General features: G+C 41.9%; 1 protein-coding gene across 4 annotated transcripts in view; it reads right to left on the reverse strand.

Moving 5' to 3' along the window:
• The window catches only part of SH3D19 (SH3 domain containing 19), a 79,781-nt gene that overhangs the window by 32,552 nt on the left and 21,686 nt on the right, over positions 1-25,543 (reverse strand). For 2 of the 4 annotated variants that reach the window (XM_065903932.1, XM_065903930.1), the window contains exons 3-7: positions 18,727-18,769; positions 16,393-16,531; positions 16,093-16,246; positions 14,032-15,021; positions 4,250-4,357 (exon numbers count right to left, since the gene is read on the reverse strand). In XM_065903932.1, the coding sequence (XP_065760004.1) occupies positions 4,250-4,357; positions 14,032-14,713 (790 nt within the window). In that variant the 5' untranslated portion in view covers positions 14,714-15,021; positions 16,093-16,246; positions 16,393-16,531; positions 18,727-18,769. Of the gene's footprint in view, positions 1-4,249; positions 4,358-14,031; positions 15,022-16,083; positions 16,247-16,392; positions 16,532-18,726; positions 18,770-25,543 lie in introns of all 4 variants that reach the window. The other 2 variants (XM_065903931.1, XM_065903929.1) reach the window with 1 other exon arrangement.

Genomic DNA, 25,543 nt, shown 5'->3' on the forward strand with positions numbered 1-25,543 from the left:
TACATCCAAATTATATCCTTAACCCAGAAATAGTGTGCCAACTTATTATAAAAAGAAGAAAACAAAGATGACCAGGTTTAATTTGTGATAGCTAATTAAAGCTGTGTGCAAAATACTTGGAGAGAGGATGATGGTAACATATAAAGGAGGCTAAAGCCACCTTTTACTGGTTAAGGTATTTAAAGGAGATGGGAATTTTTCTCATTCAAATGAACACTCTCTGTTTCCATTTCACATGAAAAACTTGTAACAAAAGGATGAGTTCCTGTTTTATTCACAGACAGGGAAACACTCTCAAAAGAGGGAAGTGCCTACGCCAGCTACTAGGAAAACAAGGATCCAGATACAGGTGACCTTTCTTAGTGAGAAGCGGGGCTGCCACACAGAGACTGTCCGACTCAGCTGCCACCTTGAAGACTCTCTGTCTTGTAGTTTCCTTATTCTTATGCAGAAATAATGAATCACTTAGGATATATTGTCATGACAAAAAACTGAAGGGTACAAAGCAGTAAGAACACGAAAGTAGAGAGGAGATAGCTTCCTGGAAGGAAGGGACATAGCAATTATCTGATGTGGGTACGTGGGGGAGGTGGCGATTTTTGATTTCAAATAAAGTGGTCAGCAGAGGCCTCAATGAGAAAAGTGCCATATGAGCAACAATCTGAAAGAACAATGAAGAAGGAAGCTATGCAGCTATCTGGGGAAAGGACATCTGAGTCAGAAGAAACAGATCTCCAGGGGAAGAAGCTGACAGGTTCAGAGGAAGGAGTTTTGTACCACAAAGCTGTTCGTTTCTTTTCTTATGCATTCCAAGTTCTTCGGACCCCGAGTCTTATTTATTTTTCCTCCACAGCATATATGCATTGCTTAATAATTGTAATAATAAAATTTGAGGGGACTGATTTTTTTTTTTTTTGGCTGTGCCTTGTGGAATGTAAGATCTTAGTTCCCCTACCAGGGATCAAACCAGTGTCCCTTGAAGTGGTAGCATAGTCTTAACCTCTGGACCACCAGGAAAGCCCCTGGGGAATTAGTTTTTATATAAATAGAAATAATTCTCTAGGAACTAGCCCTTCAGTTCTCTTACATATAGCAGTACAGAACTCAGCTTTCTAATAGCTCCTGGAGCTTTGTCAGGGTAATAAATAAAGGTGCTTCTTCAACATGTCTTTTTAGGATTTCAGGACTACTAATTCGACTTATCAGTGTATAGAGAAGAAGAAACATCGCAGGACTGAGTTACAAGGCTGGCCCTTGATGGCCTAGAAAGCCGGATTTGGGGAAGGTTCCCACCATTCCCAGGACAGATAAAACAAAAGAATGTGGTTTATGCTGAACACCTGCTTTCCTTCTGGGAATCTGGAATCTTGGTACATAACAAAACTTCTAGAGGCGCCCATGCAAACAGCCCCAACAAAGCCCTGGGTACTGCGTCTCTAATGAGCTTCCGTGACTGACGTTTCACAGCTGAGGAGACTGAGGAACAGCCTGTGCAACCCAACTAGGAGAGGACTCCCGGAAGCTGGGGCCTGGCTTCCTCCAGACTTGGCCCCATGCACCGCTTCCCTCTGCAGATGTTGCCTTCTGTAAGTCACAGCTGGAAACACAACTGTATGCTAAGTTCTGTGAGTCCTCCAAGCAAATCACCAAACATGGGGGTTTCGGGGACCCTGACACAACAGGAGAATACACTGCAATGTACAAGTTATATTCCTTGAAGCCACATGAGCTTTGGACAATATTTATTATCATTATATCTCACACAGCTTATTAAAACCCAAGACACGTTATAATAAGGTAACAGCAAGCAAGCAGACAACCCAATGAGCTGTCACGTGGGCTATATCTGTGGGTTATATCATGCTGTCAAAAGAAACACATGACCAGTTCTTTAGTCTAACACTACTATATAACTTCCTACGAAGCTTCAACAGTACGTGAACCGTGAACTTCTAGATGTTGAAGCTGGATTTAGAAAAGGCAGAGGAACCAGAGGTCAAATGGCCAACATCCTCTGGATCATCGAGAAAGCAAAAGAGTTCCAGAAAAACATCTATTTTTGTTTTATTGACTATGCCAAAGCCTTTGGCTGTGTGGATCAAGAAACAAACTGTGGAAAATTCTTAAAGAGATGGGAATACCAGACCACCTGACCTGCCTCCTGAGAAATCTGTATGCAGGTCAAGAAGCAATAGTTAAAACTGGACATGGAACAACAGACTGGTTCCAAATCGGAAAAGGAGTACATCAAGGCTGTATATTGTTACTCTACTTATTTAACTTATATGCAGAGTACATCATGAGAAACGCTGGGCTGGATGAAGCACAAGCTGGAATCAAGAGTGCCAGGAGAAATATCAATAACCTCAGATATGCAGACAACACCACTCTTATGGCAGAAAGCAAAGAAGAACTAAAGAGCCTCTTGATGAAAGTGAAAGGGGAGAGTAAAAATGTTGGCATAAAGCTTAACATTCAGAAAACTAAGATCATGACATCTGGTTCCATCACTTCATGGCAAATAGATGGGGAAACAGTGGAAACCGTGACAGACTTTATTTTTTGGGGCTCCAAAATTACTGCAGATGGTGACTGCAGCCATGAAATTAAAAGATGCTTATTCCTTGGAAGAAAAGTTATGACCAACCTAGACAGTATATTAAAAAGCAGAGACATTACTTTGCCAACAAAGGTCCGTCTAGTCAAGGCTATGGTTTTTCCAGTAGTCATGTATGGATGTGAGAGTTGGACTATAAAGATAGCTGAGTGCTGAAGAATTGATGCTTTTGAACTATGTTGTTGGAGGAGGCTCTTGAGAGTCCCTTGGACTGCAAGGAGACCCAACCAGTCAATCTGAAAGGAAATCAGTCCTGAATATTCATTGGAAGGACTGATGCTGAAGCTGAAACTCCAACACTTTGACCACCTGATGCGAAGACCGACTCATTGGAAAAGACCCTGATGCTGGGAAAGATAGAAGGTGGGAGGAGAAGGGGACGACAGAGGATAAGATGGTTGGATGGCATCACTGACGTGATGGACACGAGTTTGAGTAAACTTAGGGAGTTGGGGATGGACAGGGAGGCCTGGCGTGCTGCAGTCCATGAGGTCACAAAGAGTCGGACACGACTGAGCGACTGGACTGAGCGAAGTGAAAAGCCACTAGATTTTGGTACTGTTGACTTTCTCTCCTCCTCATTTTTCAAAGCAACTCTGTTCAATCTTCTCACTACGTGGATTGGAGCCATTCAGTAATAAAACCATCAAGAGACTAAAACCAGCATGATGCTTCTAGGCAGTGTTTTACAAAGAGAGGGGTCAAACCCTAAACTAAAGGGACTCATGGCGTTGCAGGGCACGCCTGCAGTGTGACCCTGGGATGCTGCAGGTGAAGGGCTGGTATACTTGCTCTGCTGTTGCCAGGAGCGCAGGGGCAGAGTCTCGTCAGACAGAGGCGAGGATGCCTCCGGGCTATGCAAAAAACGTTAGAGGACATGAAACGAAAGAGGCTAACAGAGAAAGTGTGTGATCACCCTGGAGTCCACTGGATGTCATTTGTGCGCATACATCTCACACACTTTTTCCCTTGGCCTCTAGGAATCTCTCTTATAATAATATCAGATTTCTGTTTGCAGTAGTTACTAAAACTCATCCAAAATTTCATGTGAGAGTGTGAAAGTGGTGAGGGCTCTGCACTCCCAAAGCCGAGAGCCTGGGTTCGATCCCTGGTTGAGCACAAAGACCCCCACAAAGACAGCCCCCCAAAAAAATCAAGTAAGGAAGTTTATTAAACATGTAATGTTATACTAAGTAAAAAGTCTTTTTATACATTGCTACGTTTTTATAACTTTTGGTTATTTGCCTTCAGATAATTCACACATAGCTATATTTAGATTATGCTGACCGGAATAAAATATTCCTAACAGACATATACAACTGTATTTGCTATCAGTTTCAAGTACTTCTCTACTCTATCTTTACTACTGACACTAACATAGGATAATACACTTATTCTGAGTTTAAGCCTCCTTCTAATCTCTCTGCCTCAAAGGATGTTAAAAAGAAGTAAAATCTAAATTAACTGTCTAGAGAATTATGAAAAAACAACTTGCTTTTATATGTTCTTAGCTATGAGTAATAATAATAAATGGCCGATTACACATAATTTCAGAAGCAGACATTGATAAATTAGCATATATTTCTCCCCAGCTCCTGGAGTAACAAATAAATGAGGCAGAGAACTGCTTACATTTTCCTGGTTTGGCTGGAATTCGAATCACAGTGGGCTTCCTGGTGGGTGCTGGTTGAATTGCTTGTTCCTTTGTTGGTTCTGTTCTGGTGGGGAGCTGAAAGGGATCTAATGAAAAACAGTTGATTTTGCACATTTTAGTTAATATGGACTCAAACAAAAAACCTCATTCATAATTAAACAGTCATATTTCTCATGCCCTAGGGAAAACTATTCATGGATAAACAAAATCTCAGTTTGCAGAGACAAAAACAAAATCAGGGCTCATGAAAGGAAACAACTTGGAGCTCTGTAAATAATTTATATGGCTTTTCTTCCTCTCTGATGAGAGATAGCCAGGACAATCTTCAATTATGTAGAAGCTATCTTCCACGGGAGTGTAATCACTTTATAAGTGTCTCCCTGAAAATGAGGGGCAATTGAAACAAGGAGCCCATTTCCCCGCACTGTGAAGCCTCCTGGGTCCTCCACTCCCATGCCTGTGCTGGAAAACCTCCCCCGAGGGCCGCCAGAGCCTACAGGGGGCGCTCCGCAGTCTCGGATTGAATAGTCAGGTAAACCTACACCTCACTAACATGAAACAGAGAGTGTTTTACCCTGGAAGTAAGGTAAGACATCTCCCTTCAAATATTTAATTTGGGGGCAAGGATACATGAGTGAGCATTCCTCCATCTTAACTCATTCATTTAAAAATGGGCGCTATGTGCTTAGGGAGAGTATTTTAAACAACAGCACAACCACCAAACTTCCTTTTTCCTTTTTCTCTGGCCACAGTGCATGGCTTGTGGGATCTCAACTCCCAGGCCAGGGACTGAACTCGGGCCCTCAGCAGTGACAGCATGGAGCCCTAATCACTGTACCGCCAGAGAATTCTCCCACCAAGACTTTTTCCTGAAAGAAATCGTCTTTTTTCCTTTAACACAATTGTTCTTTTTAGTAGCTTGGAAAGATGACCATAAACTTTTTAAAAGATGAGAAATCTAAAAATAAATAGATTAGCAAAAATAAAATCAAATGCTGTATGATGCATACTCTGCACAGCACATGGGATCTCATGAGGCTGCTTCTGCCTTTATTCCACAAGAGACAGAATGAATATATCTTGTATTTGGCACCTGTCCTCTGGATCTCACCTGTGGGGAGATGCTCCCTGTGAAACAATGCACTCCAAGCGTTCGTGGTTGGCCTGTTACAGCCACTGTTCAATAAAGCACCTTTTGCTGACCAGCTCTTTTCAGGATATATGAAAAGCCGAGCTAAGGATCAGAAGCGCTTTCAGCTCCCTGACACTTGCCTTCCCTCCCACCCAGCTCTCAGGACACCCCAGACCGCCACCAGAGCAGCACCCACTCACTAGCCACTTGCTCTCATGTCTGCCTACCGCGTGCGCCTAACAGTGAGAGGTGGGAGACAGGACAGTGAAGGACAACCCCACTTTAAGTTTGCTATCTATCACCTACATAAGAGCCCCAGGGGGCATGCTAGATAACACAATTACTACTACGCTACTGGGAAAAAAATTAGATGGCCCCTCTATGGAAACCTATCAGTAGCACATTAGTGAGGCGAGCCTTGTCTATGTTCAAAAACCCAACTCAGTGTCATCAAAACAATGTCAAACTTTCAGAAAAGGCTCTTCCAATATAACCCCAGAAAATAAACAAAGCTCTTTTAGGTCTAACCAAATTCTTTAATCCATTATTTTGTTATAGCATTATTTTTCATTTCAAAAATAATAATTATTGTAAAAATGGGAAACATTGAGAAATATATGATAGAAAATCTCCTGTAATCCCATCCCTCTAGTAAAAATTATCTAAAATTTGGTGCATCTATCTATAGATTTTTTTTCTATTATCGCATTGTAGACATTTTTGTTTTTTTGGAGTTTCTGGGCTGCAGCACATGGCTTGTGGGATCTTCCCCGACCAGGGATTGAAGCCGGGCCATGGCAGTGGAAGCGCTGAGTCCTAACCACAGACCGCCAGGAAGATCCTGATTATGCAGGTATTTTGAAAAACAAAAGGAGAATCATTTTATATCTATTTCTCTGTGAGACAGGCTGGGACCTGGGACTCTTGGCTGCCGTGCTGCAACGCTTGCACTTGGACACACCCCTCCTCAAGCAACTAAGAAACCACATGAGACTAAAATAGCTGCATGCATCTACATTTGTTGCAGATTCTGGACAAAAGATACAAAGAGACCAAAGAACCCAACTGCCACTTCTGAAGAACCCCAAGCAAAAGCAGGGTACGGCACATGCCCCCTGCACACAATACCGCCTAAGGGGTGGGAAAACATCTATGCTGCCCCTCCAGCTCAGAAGGTAAAGAATCTGCCTGCCAATGCAGGAGATCGGGCTTCAGTTCCTGGGTCGGGACGATCCCCTGGAGAAGGGAATGGCTACCCACTCCAGTATCCTTGACTGGAGAATTCCATGGACAGAGGAGCCTGGCAAGCTACAGTTCATGATATCGCAAAGAGTTTGGACATGACTGAGGGACCAACACACACACACACACACACCCCTCCAGCTGGATCCATGACTCACTCCACACCAGGAACCAGCTTGGCCCCTGTTGGAGAGCCAGTGAGCAAGGGAAGCTGTCGCTTGTTCTCGCTCCCCGCTGCTAGAGGAGGGGCCCGCATAAAGCCTTGCCTGAATTTCTTGTCTGGCCTCTAGTCATTTTCTATTGATTAAGGAGCCCAAGAACCTGGGGGTTAGGTAACATTTGTAACCTGCTCTTTTTTTCATTCAGTATTGATTGAATGCATGCTATATAACAAATGCTGTTCTAGGTACTGGGAATATGTCAGTGAACAGAGCAAAGAACTCTGCCCTCATGATGCTTACACTTGGGCAGGAGATGGAGACAACAAACAATAAATATAATAGAAAAGTGATCCATGTGGTATTTTACAAGGTGAGACGTGCTGAAGGGAAGCAGGCTGAACGTGAAATGGCAGAGCAAGGGGGTGTGCGGAGCAGAGGGCTCCAGGGCCTCCAAACAACTGGATTTTACACATCCTAACAGCTTTTCCAAGTTGAATAATACACATCTTGTCTTTGGGAAATAGCAGTGCCCATGATAAAAAGGAGTAGGTACACTGATATGAAAGCCCATTATTGCAAATACTACCTGACTCGGAACTCCCTGGATGTTTCATCTGAGTACTGCTGGCTAAAACGGGATAATCTGAAGACCCCATGTAATCTGGCATATTTATGATTCAAACACAGCAATACCGTATCTTTCCTTTGTGCCCAGCTTTCCTTCCTGTTCATCTCTCTCTCCCCTGCTGTTGCCCCTGCTCTGCCTCGTGGCCTGTGTTGGAACCTGCTAGCCGTCTGTCCCCTCCTGTGAATGTGGCACAGTCTTCACCATCCCCACCCCGCAACCACGGCTGTGACAGCCATCCTCTCAGAGCTCTGCTTCCTCCTGGGAAGAGGACCAAAACTCAAGAAAAGGATTGAGACTGATAACCACTCTTGGTGCTCTCCATTCAAGCAGCATGTCAGCGCTAACAGCTGCTTTGGGACCTCATACGCTGTTGGTTATTAGGATAGGTGTCTAGTTGGTGAGTTTAGGGGGTGATTGTGGAGGGAGGGGAAAAGCTTGAGTGTGGTATCACTTGAATCGTTCCCCAATTTATCTGAAATTCTGTCTTTTTCACATTCCAGAAGTGAGAGCATGAATAAAGTGGGTGGGGAAGGAGAAAGAAGCCACTCAAGGGCCCTCGGTGGAGTGGGCACAGGGGCTCCCAAATGTGCTTGCTCTTGGAGGACTGGCCTCAGGGAACCCCGTCCCAAAGCCTGCAGGTCTCACCGATCGCATTAAAGGGTGTAGTCATTCTTTTACACTTGCTGGGTTTAAACTGAAGTAGCAAAATACAACTTATATACAAAGCATTCAAAATATCCTAGACATTCACTCTCTTCTTGGTCCTTATTTTTAATATCATTAGCTACCCTTTAATAATTGGCACTCAGATCATGGGTAATTATTCTACTATATATGTCTCTGGAAAAGAGAAGCAAGGAAGCCTCAGTGTCCCGCACCGTGTTGTTCGGCAGGAGTGGGTCTGCCTAGCGACCTCCCCCAGCTGGGCTCCCTGAGTCAGCGAGCTCGGCATCCGCCTCTCTGCCCGCGTGCTGTTCCGGGCTGCCGTCCAGAAGAGGCGTGCAGATAAGTGGGGAGGACACACAGCGTCACGGCAGTGAGAAGGCGGAGCCAGAGGCCTGGTTTTCATCTTGATGATGCTGTGTGAGTCTCTCTCTAGCTATGCCATATGTTTACCTTTTATGTCTTTTCATGAGGGGGTGTTTTTCTCCAACCGCAATGTAAGTAGGTGACCTAGAAAGCAAGGTGGCACCTCATGTTTGGGAACTCCTGGCAGTGCCGGCAGGAAACTGTCTACTATGGCATGTTTTTTAGCAGCAAGTTAATAAATAAATAAAAACAAAACAACCTGAAATGCCCATCACTAGAGGAAACACTGACTTGACCATGCTGTGCCCATACCGGGGAATATGAGGCAGGCGTAAGCGAACAAGGGTCAGACTTAGGTCCACTGGCCCAGAGAGAAGACCTGAAACCTCAGTACCAAACGAAAAAAGCAAGCTGCTGAGTAATGGGTACAGTTCAGTACAAATTTCTGTAAAAAGCAGGAAAAAGTTTATATATGTGTACACATTTGCAAGCTTTGGTTTGGAACATTCAAAGGCACCAAAAGCTACATACAAAATGGTTCAGACTGGTTACTCTGAGGATTTGAGTGGATTGGAGAGAGATTAATTTTTTATTTTACTAAATGTTTACATTGTTTCATTACAGCAAGTGTTACTTTGTAACTGAAACAAAATCCAATAAAATAAATTCAATGACATGAAAAGGTTACAAAATTAAGCTGAAATAACACCTGAAACAAAAATCACTTAGAAATAAAAGGGAAAAATATGAAAATATTTGTCCCTTTAGTTGCTTTTTCAAGGCAATAACAGCCCTAAAATTTTCCACAAAGTAACCAGAAAAACAAAAACTCTCTTTTATTGGGCTATTACTCCTCAGTGATTCTATTTAATAGGAAAGAATGCAGACAGGTATTTTTGAATTTGCCTAATTTAGACATATTTAGGTAATAATAATTAGCTTTTATTTGTAACCTTGAATAATATAATTGTTTAGAAATGGTATATTTTATTATTTAAAAAATTTCTTTATTTTTTAAAATCCTCAGCCTATCATGACCCACGGGCTGAGGATCAGTGCAGGAGGCCATTTTTTCTCAGGGGCAAAGACAAGAGATATCTCTCTTAGTTTCTTTCATCTTAATTCTGCTTATGTCCAGCTATTTAAAGGCCAGGTTCCCCCAACCTCCCCTGCCTACCCAGTTCCCTCATAAAAGACAACCTTTGTTAGCATTTTTAACATGACTTCCAAAGACAGCATATTTGCATGTAAGTATGTGTTTTAACACCAACAATAGTTAAAATACCATGAATACTATCTATACTTTGTATTTTTCACCTAATAATATCTTGGAGATTGGTCCATAGTAGGGGATAACAGGTGTCTGCCTCTTTTTTAGTTACTGCACAATATTTCATTGTATGGATGCATCAGAATTTACCTAAGTGGTCCACTGAGGATTATTTCCAATATTTCATAGTAGAAGTCCTTGATCTGGGGTGAAGAACAGGCCCTTGAGGCTCTGGAAATAGTACCTCCAATTGTGCATATATGTCAAAACAGTATTCTCAAGGGAGTAAAAGATTCATAGGCTAATCAGATTCTCTGAGTTCTGTGATTCAGAAAGGGTTAAGAACCTCAGGGTCATAATTTTCTCTATCAAAGACTGTTTCCTCTTGCTTCTACAGAAAACATCACAACTGTCTGCAAAAGCATCTGCTAACCAAGTCTAAGGAAAGTCCACGGCATCTTTCTCTACTGTTATTTGCAGTGTTTCCTCAGCCCTCCTTTCAGCCCCTCCTAACCTGCTGCCAAACAAGCAGGCCCCTTTACACCTATACCCACACGGTCTTCATTACCAGCCTGAGAAAAACACTGATGATAATGTAGTATTCTGCCCATTACTTGTCTCTAATAATATGCTTGTCATCATAATTGGTTTCACCATCCTTGGCTTGCTTTTCTGTCATTTTTTCCCCTTCAGTTCTGTTAATAGCAGAAATTGGCTGCTAAACTATTATTCTGATCTGTGTAATGGGGCTGAGAGCAGAAGCATTCTGCTTTTTTGACAACTGGGTATGATTTGTAAAGGTGTGAAGAGGAACTGCTAATGCTTCTCAGCTCCTCAGATCCATTACATTAACCTGGAAGGCATTCTAGCCAAGAAATGAATCCAATATTAAACGCCTGTTTTATGAGTTTCCCCTTAATAATTTTTCTAATCCTTACAATATTTTCATAGCTTCAGTATTTTCTGATCTCTATTTCCTGAGATTAATATGGCAACTTTGTTTTATGAAAACTACTTTATTGGATTTTCTTTCTTTATGAGGGGAGAGAAAAAGAAGGAAAGGCCTATTTGTGAGTTTCTTGCTTTTCTCCTGGGTTCCTCCCCCAGTTTCTGGCTAATGCCAGAACAATTAGGCAAGTTTTCACAAAAAGACTATAATCTTTTACTTACAAAGATAATACTATTAATATACCATCAAAAAGTCACAAAGCCTTACAGTATAGGGAATACAGTCAATAATATTGTAATAACTTTGTATGATGGCAGATGGTAACTAGACTTATGGTGATCATTTTGAAATACTGAATCACTAGGCTATGCATATGGAACCATCATAATGCTGTAGGTCAATTATACTTCAGTCTAAAAAATGTGTAGGCTTCCCTGGTGGTCCGGTGGTTAAAAATCTGCCTTGCGATGCAGGGGAAACCAGTCTGATCCTTGGTCCAGGAAGATCCCACATGGCAACTAAGCCAGTGCACCACAACTATTGGGCCCGTGCTCTACAGCCCATGCTCCACAAGGAGAGAAACTACCACACTGAGAAGCTCCAGGGAGCAGCGCCCACTCGCCACAACCAGAGAAGGCCCGCATGCAGCAATGAGGACCCAGTACAAACAAAAAAAATAGTTTCCTCTCCAAAAAAGTCACAAAGCCCCAATCATTAACCAAAAATCCCCCTACATTTTGAAGAACTCAGAGAGAATCTTGAATGCCTCTGGAGGCCAATGAGCAAGGAAGCAACAAGGTCCAACGTGCGCTCTAGAAGCATGCCTTGGGTAAGCACGCTATGGTTGATGGCGGTTTAGAAGCAGAAGCAGAAGCTCAGTTAGCAGGGCACTGCGGTTATCCGGACCTGAAGATTAGAAAACTGGGCCGGGAGCAGGAGGGGTGGAAATGAAAGAAAGAGCTACTCATAAGGTAAAACCAGCAGGACCTGGCAACTTATTGGGTGTGAAGGGCAAGAAGTAAGACTAATAACCACCACTTAATGAGCACACACTGTGTTTCAGACAATGTGATAGAGCTTTCCTGCATAATCATATTTAATACTCGCAATGCCTCCACGAGGAGTATTATGATCATGTTTTATAGATGAGGAAACCAAGGCACTATGGGGTTAAGTAAATTGCCTCAGATCTCACAGCAATTAAGTGGTGGACCCAGCCTGCCTGACTCCAAATTCAAACAACTAGCCACTGTGTGTGACAGGTAGGGAGGCTCAAGCATGACCTACAGGACTCTTTAGGGAGGCCGGAGTGTAATGGAGAAACCAGGACAGGAGCAGAATACAGGAAGAGGAGCAGGTTTAGAAAGAAGACGGAGGGTCTTCCCTGGCAGTCCAGTGGTTAAGAGTCAGCACTCCCAGTGCAGGGGGCACAGATCCAAGCCCCGTTTGGGGAACGAAGCTCCAGCAAGCCATATAATAAATAAAAATAAAAAGAAGACAGGGCTCAGTTCAGGATAACTCCACAAGTAAGAGCAATGGTTAAGGCAGTCAGGTAGGGCAAGCAAATTACACCTTTTACTGAAAGGTGCCTCAATAATTAAACGTTGTACAGAAATCGAGAAACAGAAAAGGCTGAGTAGGAAGCTCGAAACTATATTCATGTTGATGTATCCTGCTGACCTTCCTTTTTGAAGACGACTGTAATTATCTGCTTGATGACCCAGAATAAATTCTCAGCAATTACTAACCACGTTGCCATCAGCACAGCCTCTAGCAGCTTCAGAAGGTGGTGTTACTTTCACTTATACTGTTCCCACCCCTTCACAGCTTGCTGGTGTTGGATCTAACCCTCTCTGTCCTACTCGGAACCCTGTTAACACTAAAAAGGTTTAAATAAAAAATGTTATAATGAAGACTTGAAAAGTTTTTAATGTGTTGCCTGGTTTAAGGATTCATGAAAATGTTGAGGTGCAACATGATAGAGTGAAAAATAAGCTAGACTTAGAAAAAAAAGATGCAGCTTGAATCCTGCTTTGGAAAATTATTAGTTTTATGATTCTGATTAAGTTATGTATTTATCTCACTCAGTCTGATATTCCTCATATGTAAATGAACCACGATGCAGGGTTACTGTGAGGATTAAATTCAATCACGTATCTCTGGGATCTAGCAGAGGGTTTGGGACACAGCAGAAACCCAATATATTCTAATGTTTTTCTTTTCACTTCTTATGGAAAAGAGACATGCTACAGCCAGTTCCAATGTTGTGTGTGTGGTAAATATTTAATAAATATATGGTTGTTATCATCTGAAATACATCTGTGCTCTGCAGAATTTGGTTTTGCATTAGAGTTTATATCATTTTGATGCATCTGAAACATTTAGAAGATAACAGCTAACCTTTTGAAAATAGTATCATGTTTATATGTTCATAAATTCTATCCAAATAAGTGAATGGCAGTAAAAGGAATCTTACTGATGACCAGTAGAGCAGCTTGGTTTGGCAAATGAAAGATTAGCTTTACCATCACATTCTCCATCTCAACAGTGCGAGGAAAGGAAATTAAAAAGACTCTCTGCCTCTTGGGAAATCTAATTGTCCTAATTTTGGCAGGAAATTTACAACTGTTGTATTTTATTTACAAAGCTTCAGCATTCCCAAGGGAAGGTGTTCTGTGAAGACTGTGGAACAACGTTTTGCAACACATGGCCGGGTTTACTGCTCTTGCCAAAGTCCTCCGCGGGGCTGGCGCCTCTCCCGGCACTGCCTCAGGGCTCAGTCTGAGGAGCCCTTCTGCGACATGACTCCCCATCTCTGAGAAGTTTCCCCTACATCCTCCTCATGCGCGAAGCTCCGCTTGCCTGAGGAAGAGGCAGCCTCTCATCTAGTTAAGTCCCTGGTCCCAGCCGGCTTATTCCTGCCTTGATGACAGTAAGCAACACATGTGGGACTTCCCCGGTGGTCTAAGACTCCGAGCTCCCAATGTAGGGGTTCCTGATTCAATCCCTGGTCAGGGAACTAGATCTCACATGTCGCAAGTAAAGATCTTACTAAAGTAAGATCTGGTGCAGCCAAATAAATATTTTTTAAAAACCCACATGTGTCCCTCTTTGTCTCTATCTCCCCACCTCAGACTTCCCCTTCGCTCTGATTCTTTCTTCCACCTAGCTCCTTGTTTCTTAACTTCACTGTATCTCCCTGTCTGTACACACACACACGCATGCATGTGCACACATGTGCATGTCCACACCTCAAGAACTCACGTGCTGGAAATGAAAACAGCAGGTGCCATTTCAAGGGAACCCTGTGAGAAGTTTAGATTCCTCTCTACCTCTAGGCTTTACTCACCCAGAACCATGTCTGGACCAGCAGAGTCCTCAGCCAGGCTCCCAGACGGTGCGGGTAAAACATCGTCGTCGAAGCTGATGAGGTCTATGTCCCCCGGAGGCTGGCTCTGCTGCGCGGGGACCGGGGGGCTGGCTGGGGGGCCTTCTCCCAGCGACCTGAAGGCTTTGGCTTGTGACGCCACCGAGAGCCGGGGAGGCACAGGGCCTGGTTTCAGCAAAGCCGCAGAGCAGGGGGTGCTTTCCGAGGACACCGATTTCCTGGGCAGTAAAGGCCGAGGAGCAGGAGTCGGCGCTTTCTTCCCACCGTTGGGACTCTCAGCCGCGGACCCTCCTCCCAGACTCTCCAGGTTAATGCTCCGGATAAGGCCAGGATTTGGTTTCTTTGGCAATTCGGGTTTGGTGACGGGGCTGCTCCCTGCTTCCTTCGGTGGAGAGTGAGGGGTGGGGGCCCCCCTGAGTCTGCTTGCGGTCCAGGAGTCCCATTCTCCGGAGGTTCTGTTGGCTGTAGGTTTCGGAGCCAGCGAGGGTTTCCCTGAGGAAACGGCAGGTCTTGGCGGGACTGTGCGGGGCACGATCTCTGGCTTCTTGGGCAGTCCCAAGCTTTCTGTATTTGTCTGACCCTCAAGTGCTTTGATCCTGGAAACGACAGTGCTGCGGCTCTGCTCTGCGTTCATCATGTTCATCACGGCCTGACCCTCGGGGTGGCTGGTACCTTCCCACAGAGGCGGGGGCCGGCTCGGGGCTGCCTCCTCCTGCGCGGCTATCGGGCTGCTCCGGGAATTTTGCTCTTTAAGGTGAGAATCTCTGGCCACTGGTCTGAGGTTGCTTTTTGATCTTGGTTTTGGCACTGGACATCTTGGAGCACTGGAGTTTTGTGGACAATTCTGTTCTTCAGAAATATCAAAGACTATTAGAGGCTCCTCGTTTGTCGGAGGGTGCCTGGCTGAGATGGCTGGGGAAGGCTGGAGGGGTTTCAGAGGTGCCTGCAGGGCTGACAAGACCAAAATGAACAGAAGCTGCAATGTGACAATGTCAACGAAAAAAGATACACAGATTTTTAAGTATACATATAGAATAACAAGAAATTTTGGTTTCCTTCTTTAGTAAAAAGTAATTCTAAAATCATGGGGGAAACGTTTCTATTCAGCTTCCTGCAGGAGGGTTCTTGAGGTTGCATTTATTCATTTAAGAAATATTCATTATATAATATTTTAAAACACCATTAAATTCCTGATTCTCAGTAGATGTATCAATAAACCATCTCTCTTATCAAAATTCTAACAACTCTTGCTTTACTTTTCCAAGGTAACTTATTCTTATCTGTTATCCTAATATGACGTCCCTCTTTCTTTTTGCCATGTGGCATGTAGGATCTTGGGCTTGGCAGACAATGCAGTGGTTAAGAATCCATCTGCCAATGCAGGAGATGCAAAAGACTCGGGTTCAATCCCTGGGTTGGAAAGATTCCCTAGAGTGGGAAATGGCTATCCACTCCAGTATTCTTGGCTGGAAAATTCCATGAACAGAGGAGCTTGGCGGGCTACAGTCCATGGGGTTACAAAGTCAGACACGACTGAGTGACTGAGCGCAGACACACACTCACACACACACATGCAGGATCTTAATTTCCCAACCAGGGATTAAACTCCACACCCCCCGCATTGGAATGCAAAGACTTACCCACTGGATCACCCGGGGAATCCCTACAAGGCTTTTAAAAAGCCCAAAAGGACAACAACTTTTAGCATCCTACCAATTTTAAGTTGCTAAATATAACAGTTTTCTCAATGGAAGTAAAGGGCATCAGCATGAGTTAAAAGGATGATCTTTTTGTGATATGAACTAGGATGAACCCTAGAGATTGGGGCTGCAGCTTGTGAGAATGATCTATTATAATAATCACAGCAAGCCCAAATAAAGCAAGCACACACTGATCACATACCGACTGGAAATCGAGCTCAATGAATTATGCTCAAATTGCAAACTATTTTAAAGGCTGGAGTCTACTGATTACTTCCTGAGAACTAGGTTGGAAGGAAGGAAGACAAATTACTTGCATTACTTTGAGGCAGATGGTTGTCTATTTCTTCTGAAAAGTCAGTCTGAGTTGCTGAAGTAATAGTGTGCCGTGGAGTGGCAGCAGCATTATTATTATTTGTAGTGTTAACTTGAACTTGGTTGATTTCTTTTATGACTTGTTCATAAGATGGTGGGAGCTGCAAAATGAAGAATGAAGATTTTAAACAGCTGTAGGCGATAGCCAAGGTTCTTATCTTTGTTTTTTTTTTTTTTTTCCCAAGGTTCTTATCTTTGAACTTCATTTAAAAACAAAATGCAAAGAGGTGATGTGATATTTACTCACCTCAGCAGGAACCAGCTCACTAGGCCTCCAAGGGCCTGCTGCAGAAGCCGGGGGAAATGCCAGTCCTGGTGGGTGGGCTCCTGGAAACCACGAGGTGGGCCTCAGCGGCTCAGCTGCCACAATGGTGATCTCTGGGCGCCTGGAAACAGACAGAAGCGTCAGTGAGGTTTTGTCTATTTGCAAGTATTCAAAGATTTATGAAAATAACTATCACTTAAGAAAGTGACATAAGGCCTGCCAGTCACAGAAATGACCTGTCTGGCCGGGGCTGTCTTGAACAGTATACCCGGGCAGGCTTCGAGGGAGCAAAGGACAGCCGTCCTCTGAGACACAGGCCTCAGAGAGTTAGAGATACGCCTCAAGCACGCTTTACTCGGCCTTGGTTGGTCAGAATTAAGAACCAAGACCCATACAGCCTCGTTCTCCCAGGGATCTGCTACCTAGCCTATGGAACAAACATAGGTGCATCCTGAGGCAAAAAAATGCATTGGTCAAATGGAAATGTTTCATTTCCTGTTATTACAAAGCACATTCTCTGAAACAATACTAATAAGTAGAAGAACAGCTTCCTCCTCCTCACTCCACCTCTCCCTTAGTCAGAGTTATCTTTAAGTGTTTAGAGTTTGCATGTTCATTTCCAGACCCTGATGTGTGTTTCTGTGTTCCTGGTCAGTTTGTATATGAATCTGAAGATTAATCTTCAGTCCTGAGGAGCCACAGTGATTTAGGTGTGGCTTCTTTCATTATTTTCTTAAGCTGACTCTCTGATTTCATGTTTAACCTTCAACCTGATTTTGTAACAAATACCAATTGCATGACTCTGAGTAAACTCTTCAACCTCTCTTGAGCCTCACTTTTCTCATCTAACAAACAGGTATGATGATGACCTGCTCGGCTTTTCTCTGGTCCTCTATGGAAAATAAAAATAAAATGCACTGCCATTATCAAAACTGTACACACACACACACTCTCATGCTAGCTTGTGTAACAGCTGAACCTGCCCATTGATTTTGTTTGAACTGTATTGCCTAAGAACCTCTGCTTACAGGTTTTAAACATTTAAAGAATAAGAATTATTTATTAGGACAAATAACTGAAATAAGAACATATTTCAAAGAGAAAAATGATTAAACAAACTATATGATCACCTCACAAATATTATTTGATCACAAAAGTCATATATTAGAAGAAACTGCATTGACAAAGGGAACTATAATAACCAGATCTAATTATGAAGAAAAGCTAGGTTCTGAGGTATATGTACAGAATCTAGCTACCTATCTTCATAATCTGGAATGTACTATTCAAAGTTATTAATTGTTGCTGTCTTTACATAGGAGAATGAATAAGCTGTGTTTTATTCTTCATATTTTTCTTAGTTTTCCAATACTTTCTGTAATGAGCATGTATTAAGAGTTACAAAAATTGTTTCACAAATTGCATTTAGCCAGTCCCCTCTGAGATATAATGCTAAGGGTAGCACAATTAACTATCACTTCCCTCTGTGGAATCCAAATGAGTCATTCCAATGTTTACATAGCTTTTATCTAAATAGATAGTGAGTTACTAGTTAATAAATGTTAACCACTATACATGTATTAGCCCTCATGCCAACCCTATGACATACTTTAAAGGTGGGGATACATAAACTAAGAAAGGTTAAGGAGCTTGCCTAAGGTCACAGGGTGAGACAGCAAAGTCAGGACTTGAACTTGGTTAAAGTCCCTGTTCATTGCTCTACACTATACTTTAAGAAATCTGAAAGCAGGGACAATAAATCTATCTTTCTATCCATCTACCTGTCCACCCTTCCCTCTATCCTACCATCGGTCTATCTACTGTTCCTTCCTTCCATCTGTACAGCAACTCACTCCTCCCTGCTCCCCAACTTCACCAGTCATCTAGCCCTTTTTATTCACCTGCTATCTATCTAGCTTGCCTGACTTTTCCTTTCTTTATCCTTCCTTTATTCCGTTTTCTATCCTGTCATCAGCTCATTCATCCATGTGACATTTACTAAGTAACTATGAGGTACAAAGCATATCTTTGAAGAATTTACTTTCTTTGCTTTCCATATAGCAATTGCTTAATAAACATTCTAAAATTGACTTCAGTAAATGATTACTGTCAAGAGAACATTTTCAGGCTTGTACTGCTTCTTTTCTCAAGAGAAATCTTCATCATTCAAACTTGTAGACTAATTCAGAAAATGTATTGATGAGGTAGAACACTGTAATATACTGTTTATGAGAAAAATATGCAATTTATTAACTGATGATACTTTTACTTCATAATTAGCAGAATATATGTCCTCTATTATAAATATAAGCATACCTCCTATCTCGATGAAGCTCACTCTGAATAGAAGTCCGAGAAGCTGCAAAAGAAACAATACTCTGATTTAGTACAAAATTCATACACTGAATAAAGGTTTAAACTTTTACAGGATACAGTTTTGGAAAAAGTTAGCTGACACTTGACATCAGATAGAACATACAAATTTTATCACCCATAAGTAGAAAAGCAAATCAAAACAATCTTCTCATATGGCATAAAGTTAATTATAGTTATATATTTGAGTTGCATAAGAAAATATAGATTTCAAAAAATTCCAAAGCACGTTCTGTGGTTCTGAAAATAATTTGAAGAATGAACAAAGCAGACAGCTATTAAGTAGAAACTGCCTGGTAAGAACATTATGATGATACGAAATAAAAATGGGCAGAAAAAAAATTTAAATATCTATTCTAATCCATATGACTATGCTTTTGTGTTATTTCTTTATAAGTCTATTGAAAGAGTGGAAGTGGTCAAATTTCCAACTATTTTCTAGTTTTTCTGGAGTTTTATGAGGTTTAAGTTGTTTTATTACTTAAATTGAGATAATACATGCAAAAAGTGTTCAAATCACTTTTATAAACATGTTTAGAGACTATTATTGTACAGGCAGCACTAACTTTTCCCTTAAACCTCAAACTCCAAAAACTAGATGAATTACATTTTTCCAAATTTTATTTTAAAATTAAATTCTGTATTAACCAGATGACTTGGAAAATGTGTCACACATCATGGGGTCACTATTACATACACATGTGTAACAGAGAACAGTATTCCTATTTTAAGAAGCACATTTAAAAGATACCTTAAAAAAATCAAATAGTATATGGTAAAAAATTTGTGGACAAAGGGGGATTTGTTTCAGATATTTCTATTTCTACTTCCTATGTTTCTCTGATCTACTTTTTCAGTTCTTTCTATTTGAACAGGTTGAAGGTATGAATCTTTCTTCCTCCTGTTGAGTTCTGGTTCCCTCTGATCCAGGAGGCTGCCCAAGCTGGGAAGGCAGGGGTAGAGATGGGCGGCGGGGATGAAATTTAGGCTGGGGCTGGAGCTGTGACAGCGGATCCTGCATGGGGTTAGCAGAGCAAACCTAATACCTGAAACCAAAACCCTTGGATCTCGAGCTGGAGGATGTTCTGACCTATCATCAACTGGTGTGACCGACTGGTACATGTCTATCAAGAGTTAAACCAAGTTGAAGTATATTTTCTCTACTGGAAAAAGAGTGCAGAGAGGCTGAAGCTCTGAGCAGCAGGTCTGATTTGTAAGAATGGTTTCATTAAGTCAGAGGCTCACCAAGTAAGCTACAATCACATCACCACAATCACTAAAGCCAGAATCAGCAGACACAGCACTTTTAAAAGACATCATGTTACTTATCATCACAAACATACCTCTTCCACGGGGCATTTTTGCTGTGTACTATTCATGAATGCTAAAGGAAAAAAAGAAGGGGTTACAGAAGAAGAAAGGGAGAAAAAAGAGTGAACCCAGTTGCCTAAGCTCTAAAAGGAATTCAGCAGCAAATCTGTCTTGCCATGCCACTGTTTCTCCCCCTCTGTATTTCGAGAAAAAGGAAAAGTTGATGAACCATAGTTTCAGAGAGTAGAGAATTATGTTGCAGGCAGGATATCCACACAAATAAGCACGGGGCGGGGGCGGGGGGGGGAAATCTTCCTATAGTTTTTAGCAAAAAAAAAAAAAAAAGAATCATTTTACAAAATCAATTTGCTACTTCAACAGGGATCAATTTTAAAGTATGAATAATATGTAAAAGGTAATTCAGTAGTCAATTTACATCTTTCAAATCGGTGGCTTTTCACTTGACTCTGCCCCTTCACACCAGCGGCTGTTAGGAACTGGCCCCCACCCCTGGAAAGCAGACTGGAACTCCCACACTGATGGAGCAGGATGAGGGGATTGAAGGTCACTAATCATACTTACAGGCCTCCTCCACAGTCTTGCAGAATCACTCCCCTCCCCTCTCCTGCTCTGAATTTTTCCCCTCACACCCCCTCATCTTTGAAATCTCTTTTTGCTCCTGACCTTTTATAGGATGACTGGCACTTTTTGTCAGTGAACAAGTTTAGCAGCTAGAAACACTTCAGATTTTCATGGCAGATTTTCACGTAGTGCCTCACAATCTTCCTGCTAATTTCTCAGCTATCTGCTTAATCTCATTCTCATTTGCCCATATTAAATAGATTTGATCTGGTTGTTGCCAAGAGAATCAAATTTGCTACCATGGCCCAGACAGAACACGCTCCTTTTAACCTCTGCCACAAACTGCCAGTCTTCCGTGCATTTTGGATGAAGACCACAGAACAAAGGCAAGATTTTCTTAGTGAAATGTTTTTTTTTTCATAGAATCATTCACAAACTTTCCAGTTCATGTGGCTAAATTCTCAGTACAAAGGTCCAGTTGTTTATAAAAGATTGAGATCTTGATTTGCAATATTAGTGCTAATAAAGAACTCTCCTAAATTCCAACAGGGTCATAAGTTTGGATGAATGCTTAATGACCATCCTTCTCCAATCCTGAGGTGAGGAGAATGACCAGTTAACTCCTTGTGGAGCCAGGAGAGCTGGATGCTAGCCCTCATTCTAAATAATTCAAAATTATTAACTAAATGATGGGCAGGAGAAATAAACACATAGAAGGGTTATTATATTATAAGCATCTTTGCTATAGTACTACCTTACCAATAAAAATCACAATAATAAAAATACTAACTACATTTGCTTCAGACAGAGTATAAACTAGAGGCATATGACATGGTAACAGGAATACCCTTGGAGTGGAAAGCTCAAAATGGCCTTGAAGTCAGGAAGTCTGGGTTCACATCTCAGACCTATCTCATGAAGCCATTTAATCTCCTAGACTCAGTATCCCTACCATCTGTAAAATGGGGTTAACACCTACAATGCTGGCCATTATTTTATAATGTAAATGAACAGTTCCTGACTCATAGTAAGCAATGAATATTAGCTAAGTCTGTGAATTTCAAAGTGTAATTTCCTCTTAAAAAGTTAATGAAAGGAAAAGCATGAATTTCCATATATATCCATGTAGAACACGTTCGAGAACTCTGCCCAAAATATTTAGTGTTCATAAGAATGAACACAAAAGGAAGAATCTCAAGACTTGACTGGATCCAGAATCATTATGAAAGAATTTAAAATACAATCAGTTAAGGAATATTGTTTTCAAAATGTGATAAGGTCTTTTCCTTGTCAAGAATAGATGACTAAGTCTGGGATAGGAAAGCAAACATTTTATTGGGTTGGGTAAGACAAAATTTCCACTTCCTGGATCATAGCCTTGACATAGCTATGGGGCTTGTGTAACACAATGAAGCTATGAGCCACACCACCACGCAGAGCCCACCAACACGGACGAGTCACAGTGAAGAGCTCTGACAAAATGTGGTCTACCGGAGAAGGGAATGGCAAACTACTGCAGAAAAGAAAGCACATATGATTTGGGTGACTTTTGATTTGCTCAGCTTACAAAATGAAGAAAATAACACCTACTTCATTAGGGTTGTTTTAAGGATACCCTTCACAGATCACTCCCTTATCATTGCAAAGGGGCATACGTAACTCAATGCAGCTGTGAGCCATGCCATGCAGATGGGTCATGGTGGAGAGTTCTGACAAAACATGACCCAGTAAAGGAGGGAATGGTAAACCACTTCAGTATTCTTGCCTGGAGAATCCCACAGACAGTAATGAAAAGGCATAAAGATATGACACTGGGAGATGAGCTCCACAGGTCAGAAGGCCTCCAATACGCTACTAGGGAAGAGCAGAGGGCAATTACTAAAAGCTCCAGAAAGAATGAAGCAGCTGGGCCAGAGCAGAAATGACACTCAGTTTTGGCTGGTGGTAAAAGTAAAGTCTGATGCTGTTAAGAACAACATTTCATAGCAATCTGGAATGTTAGGTCCACGAATCAAGGTAAATTGGACGTGGTCAAGCAGGAGATGACATCTCAGGAATCCGTGAAATAAAATGGATGAGAATGGGTGAATCTAATTCAGATGACCATTATATATACTACTGTGGGCAAGAATCCCTTGGAAGAAATAGAGTAGCCCTCATAGTCAACAAGAGTCCAGAATACAGTACATGCGTGCAATCTCAAAAACGACAGAATGATCTCGGTTTGTTTCCAAGGCAAACCATTCAACATCACAGTAATCCAAGTCTATACCCCAACCACTGATGTTGAAGAAGCTGAAGTTGACTAGTTCTATGAAGATCTATGATGCCTTCTAGAAATAACACCCTCCCCAAAAAATGTCCTTTTCATCATAGGGGATTGGAATGCAAACCTAGGGAGTCAAGAGACCCCCTGAATAACAGGCAAGATTGGGCTTGAAGTACAAAATGAAGCAGGGCAAAGGCTCACAGAGTTTTGTCAAGAGAGCACACTGGTCATAGCAAAACCTTTTCCCAACAACACAATACTAAAATCAGACTGACCATGTTCTTTGCAGCCAAAGATGGAGAAACACTATACAATTAGCAAAAACAAGACTTGGAACTGACCGTGGCTCAGGTCTTGAGCTCCTTATTGCAAAATTCAGGCTTAAATTTAAGAAAGTAGGAAAAACCACTAGGCTATTCAGGTATGACTTAGATCACATATGATTATACAGTGGAGGTGACGAACAGATTCAAGGGATTAGATCTGGTAGCCAGAGTGCCTCAAGATCTATGGATAAGGTTTGTAACATTGTTCCGGAAGCAGTGACCAAAACCATCCCAAAGAACAAGAAGTGAAAGAAGGCAAAGTGGTTGTCTGAAGAGGCCTTGAAAATAGCTGAGGAAATAAGAGATGTGAAAGGCAAGGGACAAGTTCAGTTCAGTCACTTATATGTACTCTGCACATAAGTTAAATAAGCACGGTGACAATACACAGCCTTGACATACTTCTTTCGCAATTTAGAACCAGTCCGTTGTTCCAGTTAGTTCAGTTGCTCAGTCGTGTCCAACTCTTTGCGACCCCATGGACTGCAGCACACAGGCTTCCCTGTCCATCACTAACTCCTGGAGCTTGCTCATACTCATGTCCATCAAGTCGGTGATGCCATCCAACTGGTGATGCCATCCAACCACTGTTTCATGTCCGGTTCTAACTGTTGCTTCTTTACCTGAACATAGATTTCTCTGGAGGCAGGTAGGGTGGTCTGGTATTCCCATCTCTTTAAGAATTTTCCACAGTTTGCTGTGATCCACACAGTTAAAGGCTTTGGCATAGTCGATAAAGCAGAAGAAGACATTTTTCTGGAACTCTCCTCCTTGTTCTATGATCCAACAGATCATAGTAGATGATCTGTATGCCCAGAGTAGTAGATGTAATGGTCATCTGAATTAAATTTGCCCATTCTCATCCATTTTAGTTCACTGATTCCTAACAGGTTGATAATCACTTTGCCATCTCCTGTTTGACCATTTTCAATTTTCCTTGATTGATGGACCTAAATTCCAGGACTCTATGCAATATAGTTCTTTACAGCATGGGATTTTACTTCCATCACCAGTCATATCCCAAACTGGGCAATGTTTTTGCTTTGACTCAGCCTCTTCATTCTTTCTGGAGCTATTTCTCCACTTTTCTCCAGTAACACATTGGACAACTACTGAACTGGGGAGGTCATCTTTCAGCCACAGGACTGGAAAAGATCAGTTTTCATTTCAATCCCAAACAAAGGCAATGCCAAAGAATGTTCAAATTACAGTACAATTGTGTTCATTTCACATGCAAGCAAGGTTATACTCAAAATCCTTCAAGCTAGGCTTCAGCATTATGTGAACTGAGAACTTCCGGATGTACTAGCTGGGTTTCAAAGAGGCAGAGGAATCAGAGATCAAATTGCCGACATCCGTTGGATCATAGAAAATGCAAGAAAGTTCCAGAAAAGCATCTACTTCTGATTCATTGACTACACTAAAGCCTTTGATTGTGTGGATCACAACAAACTGTGGAAAATTCTTAAAGAGATGGGAATACCAAACTTCCTTACCTGCCTCCTCAGAAACCTATATGCAGGTCAAAGCAACAGTTAGAACCAGGCATGGAACAATGGACTGGTTCTAAATTGGGAAAGGAGTACATCAAGGCTACATATTGTCACTCTGCTTATTTAACTTATATGTAGTATATGTAGAGTACATCATGTGAAATGCCAGGCTGGATGAAGCACAAGCTGGAATCAAGATTGCCAGGAGAAATATCAATAACTTCAGATATGCAGATGACACCACCCTTATGGAAGAAAGTGAAGAGGAACTGAAGAGCCTCTTGAAGAAAGTGAAAGAGAAGAGTGAAAAAGCTGGCTAAAAACTCAACATTCAAAAAACAAAAATCATGGCACCCGGTCCTGTTACTTCATAGCAAATAGATGGGGAAACAATGGAAACTTTACTTTTTTGGGCTCCAAAATCACTGCAGATGGTAACTGCAGCCATGAAATTAAAAGATGCTTGCTCCTTGGAAGAAAAGCTATGAGCAACCTAGACAGCCTATTAAAAAGCAGAGACCTTATTTAGCTGACAAAGGTCCATCTAGTCAAAGTTATAGTTTTTCCATTAGTCATGTATGGATGTGAGAGTTGGACCATAAAGAAAGCTGAGCACTGAAGAATTGATGCTTTTGAACTGTGGTGTTGGAGAAGACTCTTGAGAGTCCCTTGGACTGCAAGGAGATCAAACCAGTCCATCCTAAAGGGAATCAGTCCTGAATATTCACTGGAAGGACTGAAGCTGAAGCTGAAACTCCAATACTTTGGCCACCTGATGCAAA

The sequence above is a fragment of the Muntiacus reevesi genome, chromosome 13 (assembly GCF_963930625.1).
Source record: "Muntiacus reevesi chromosome 13, mMunRee1.1, whole genome shotgun sequence".
Lineage (NCBI taxonomy): Eukaryota > Metazoa > Chordata > Mammalia > Artiodactyla > Cervidae > Muntiacus > Muntiacus reevesi.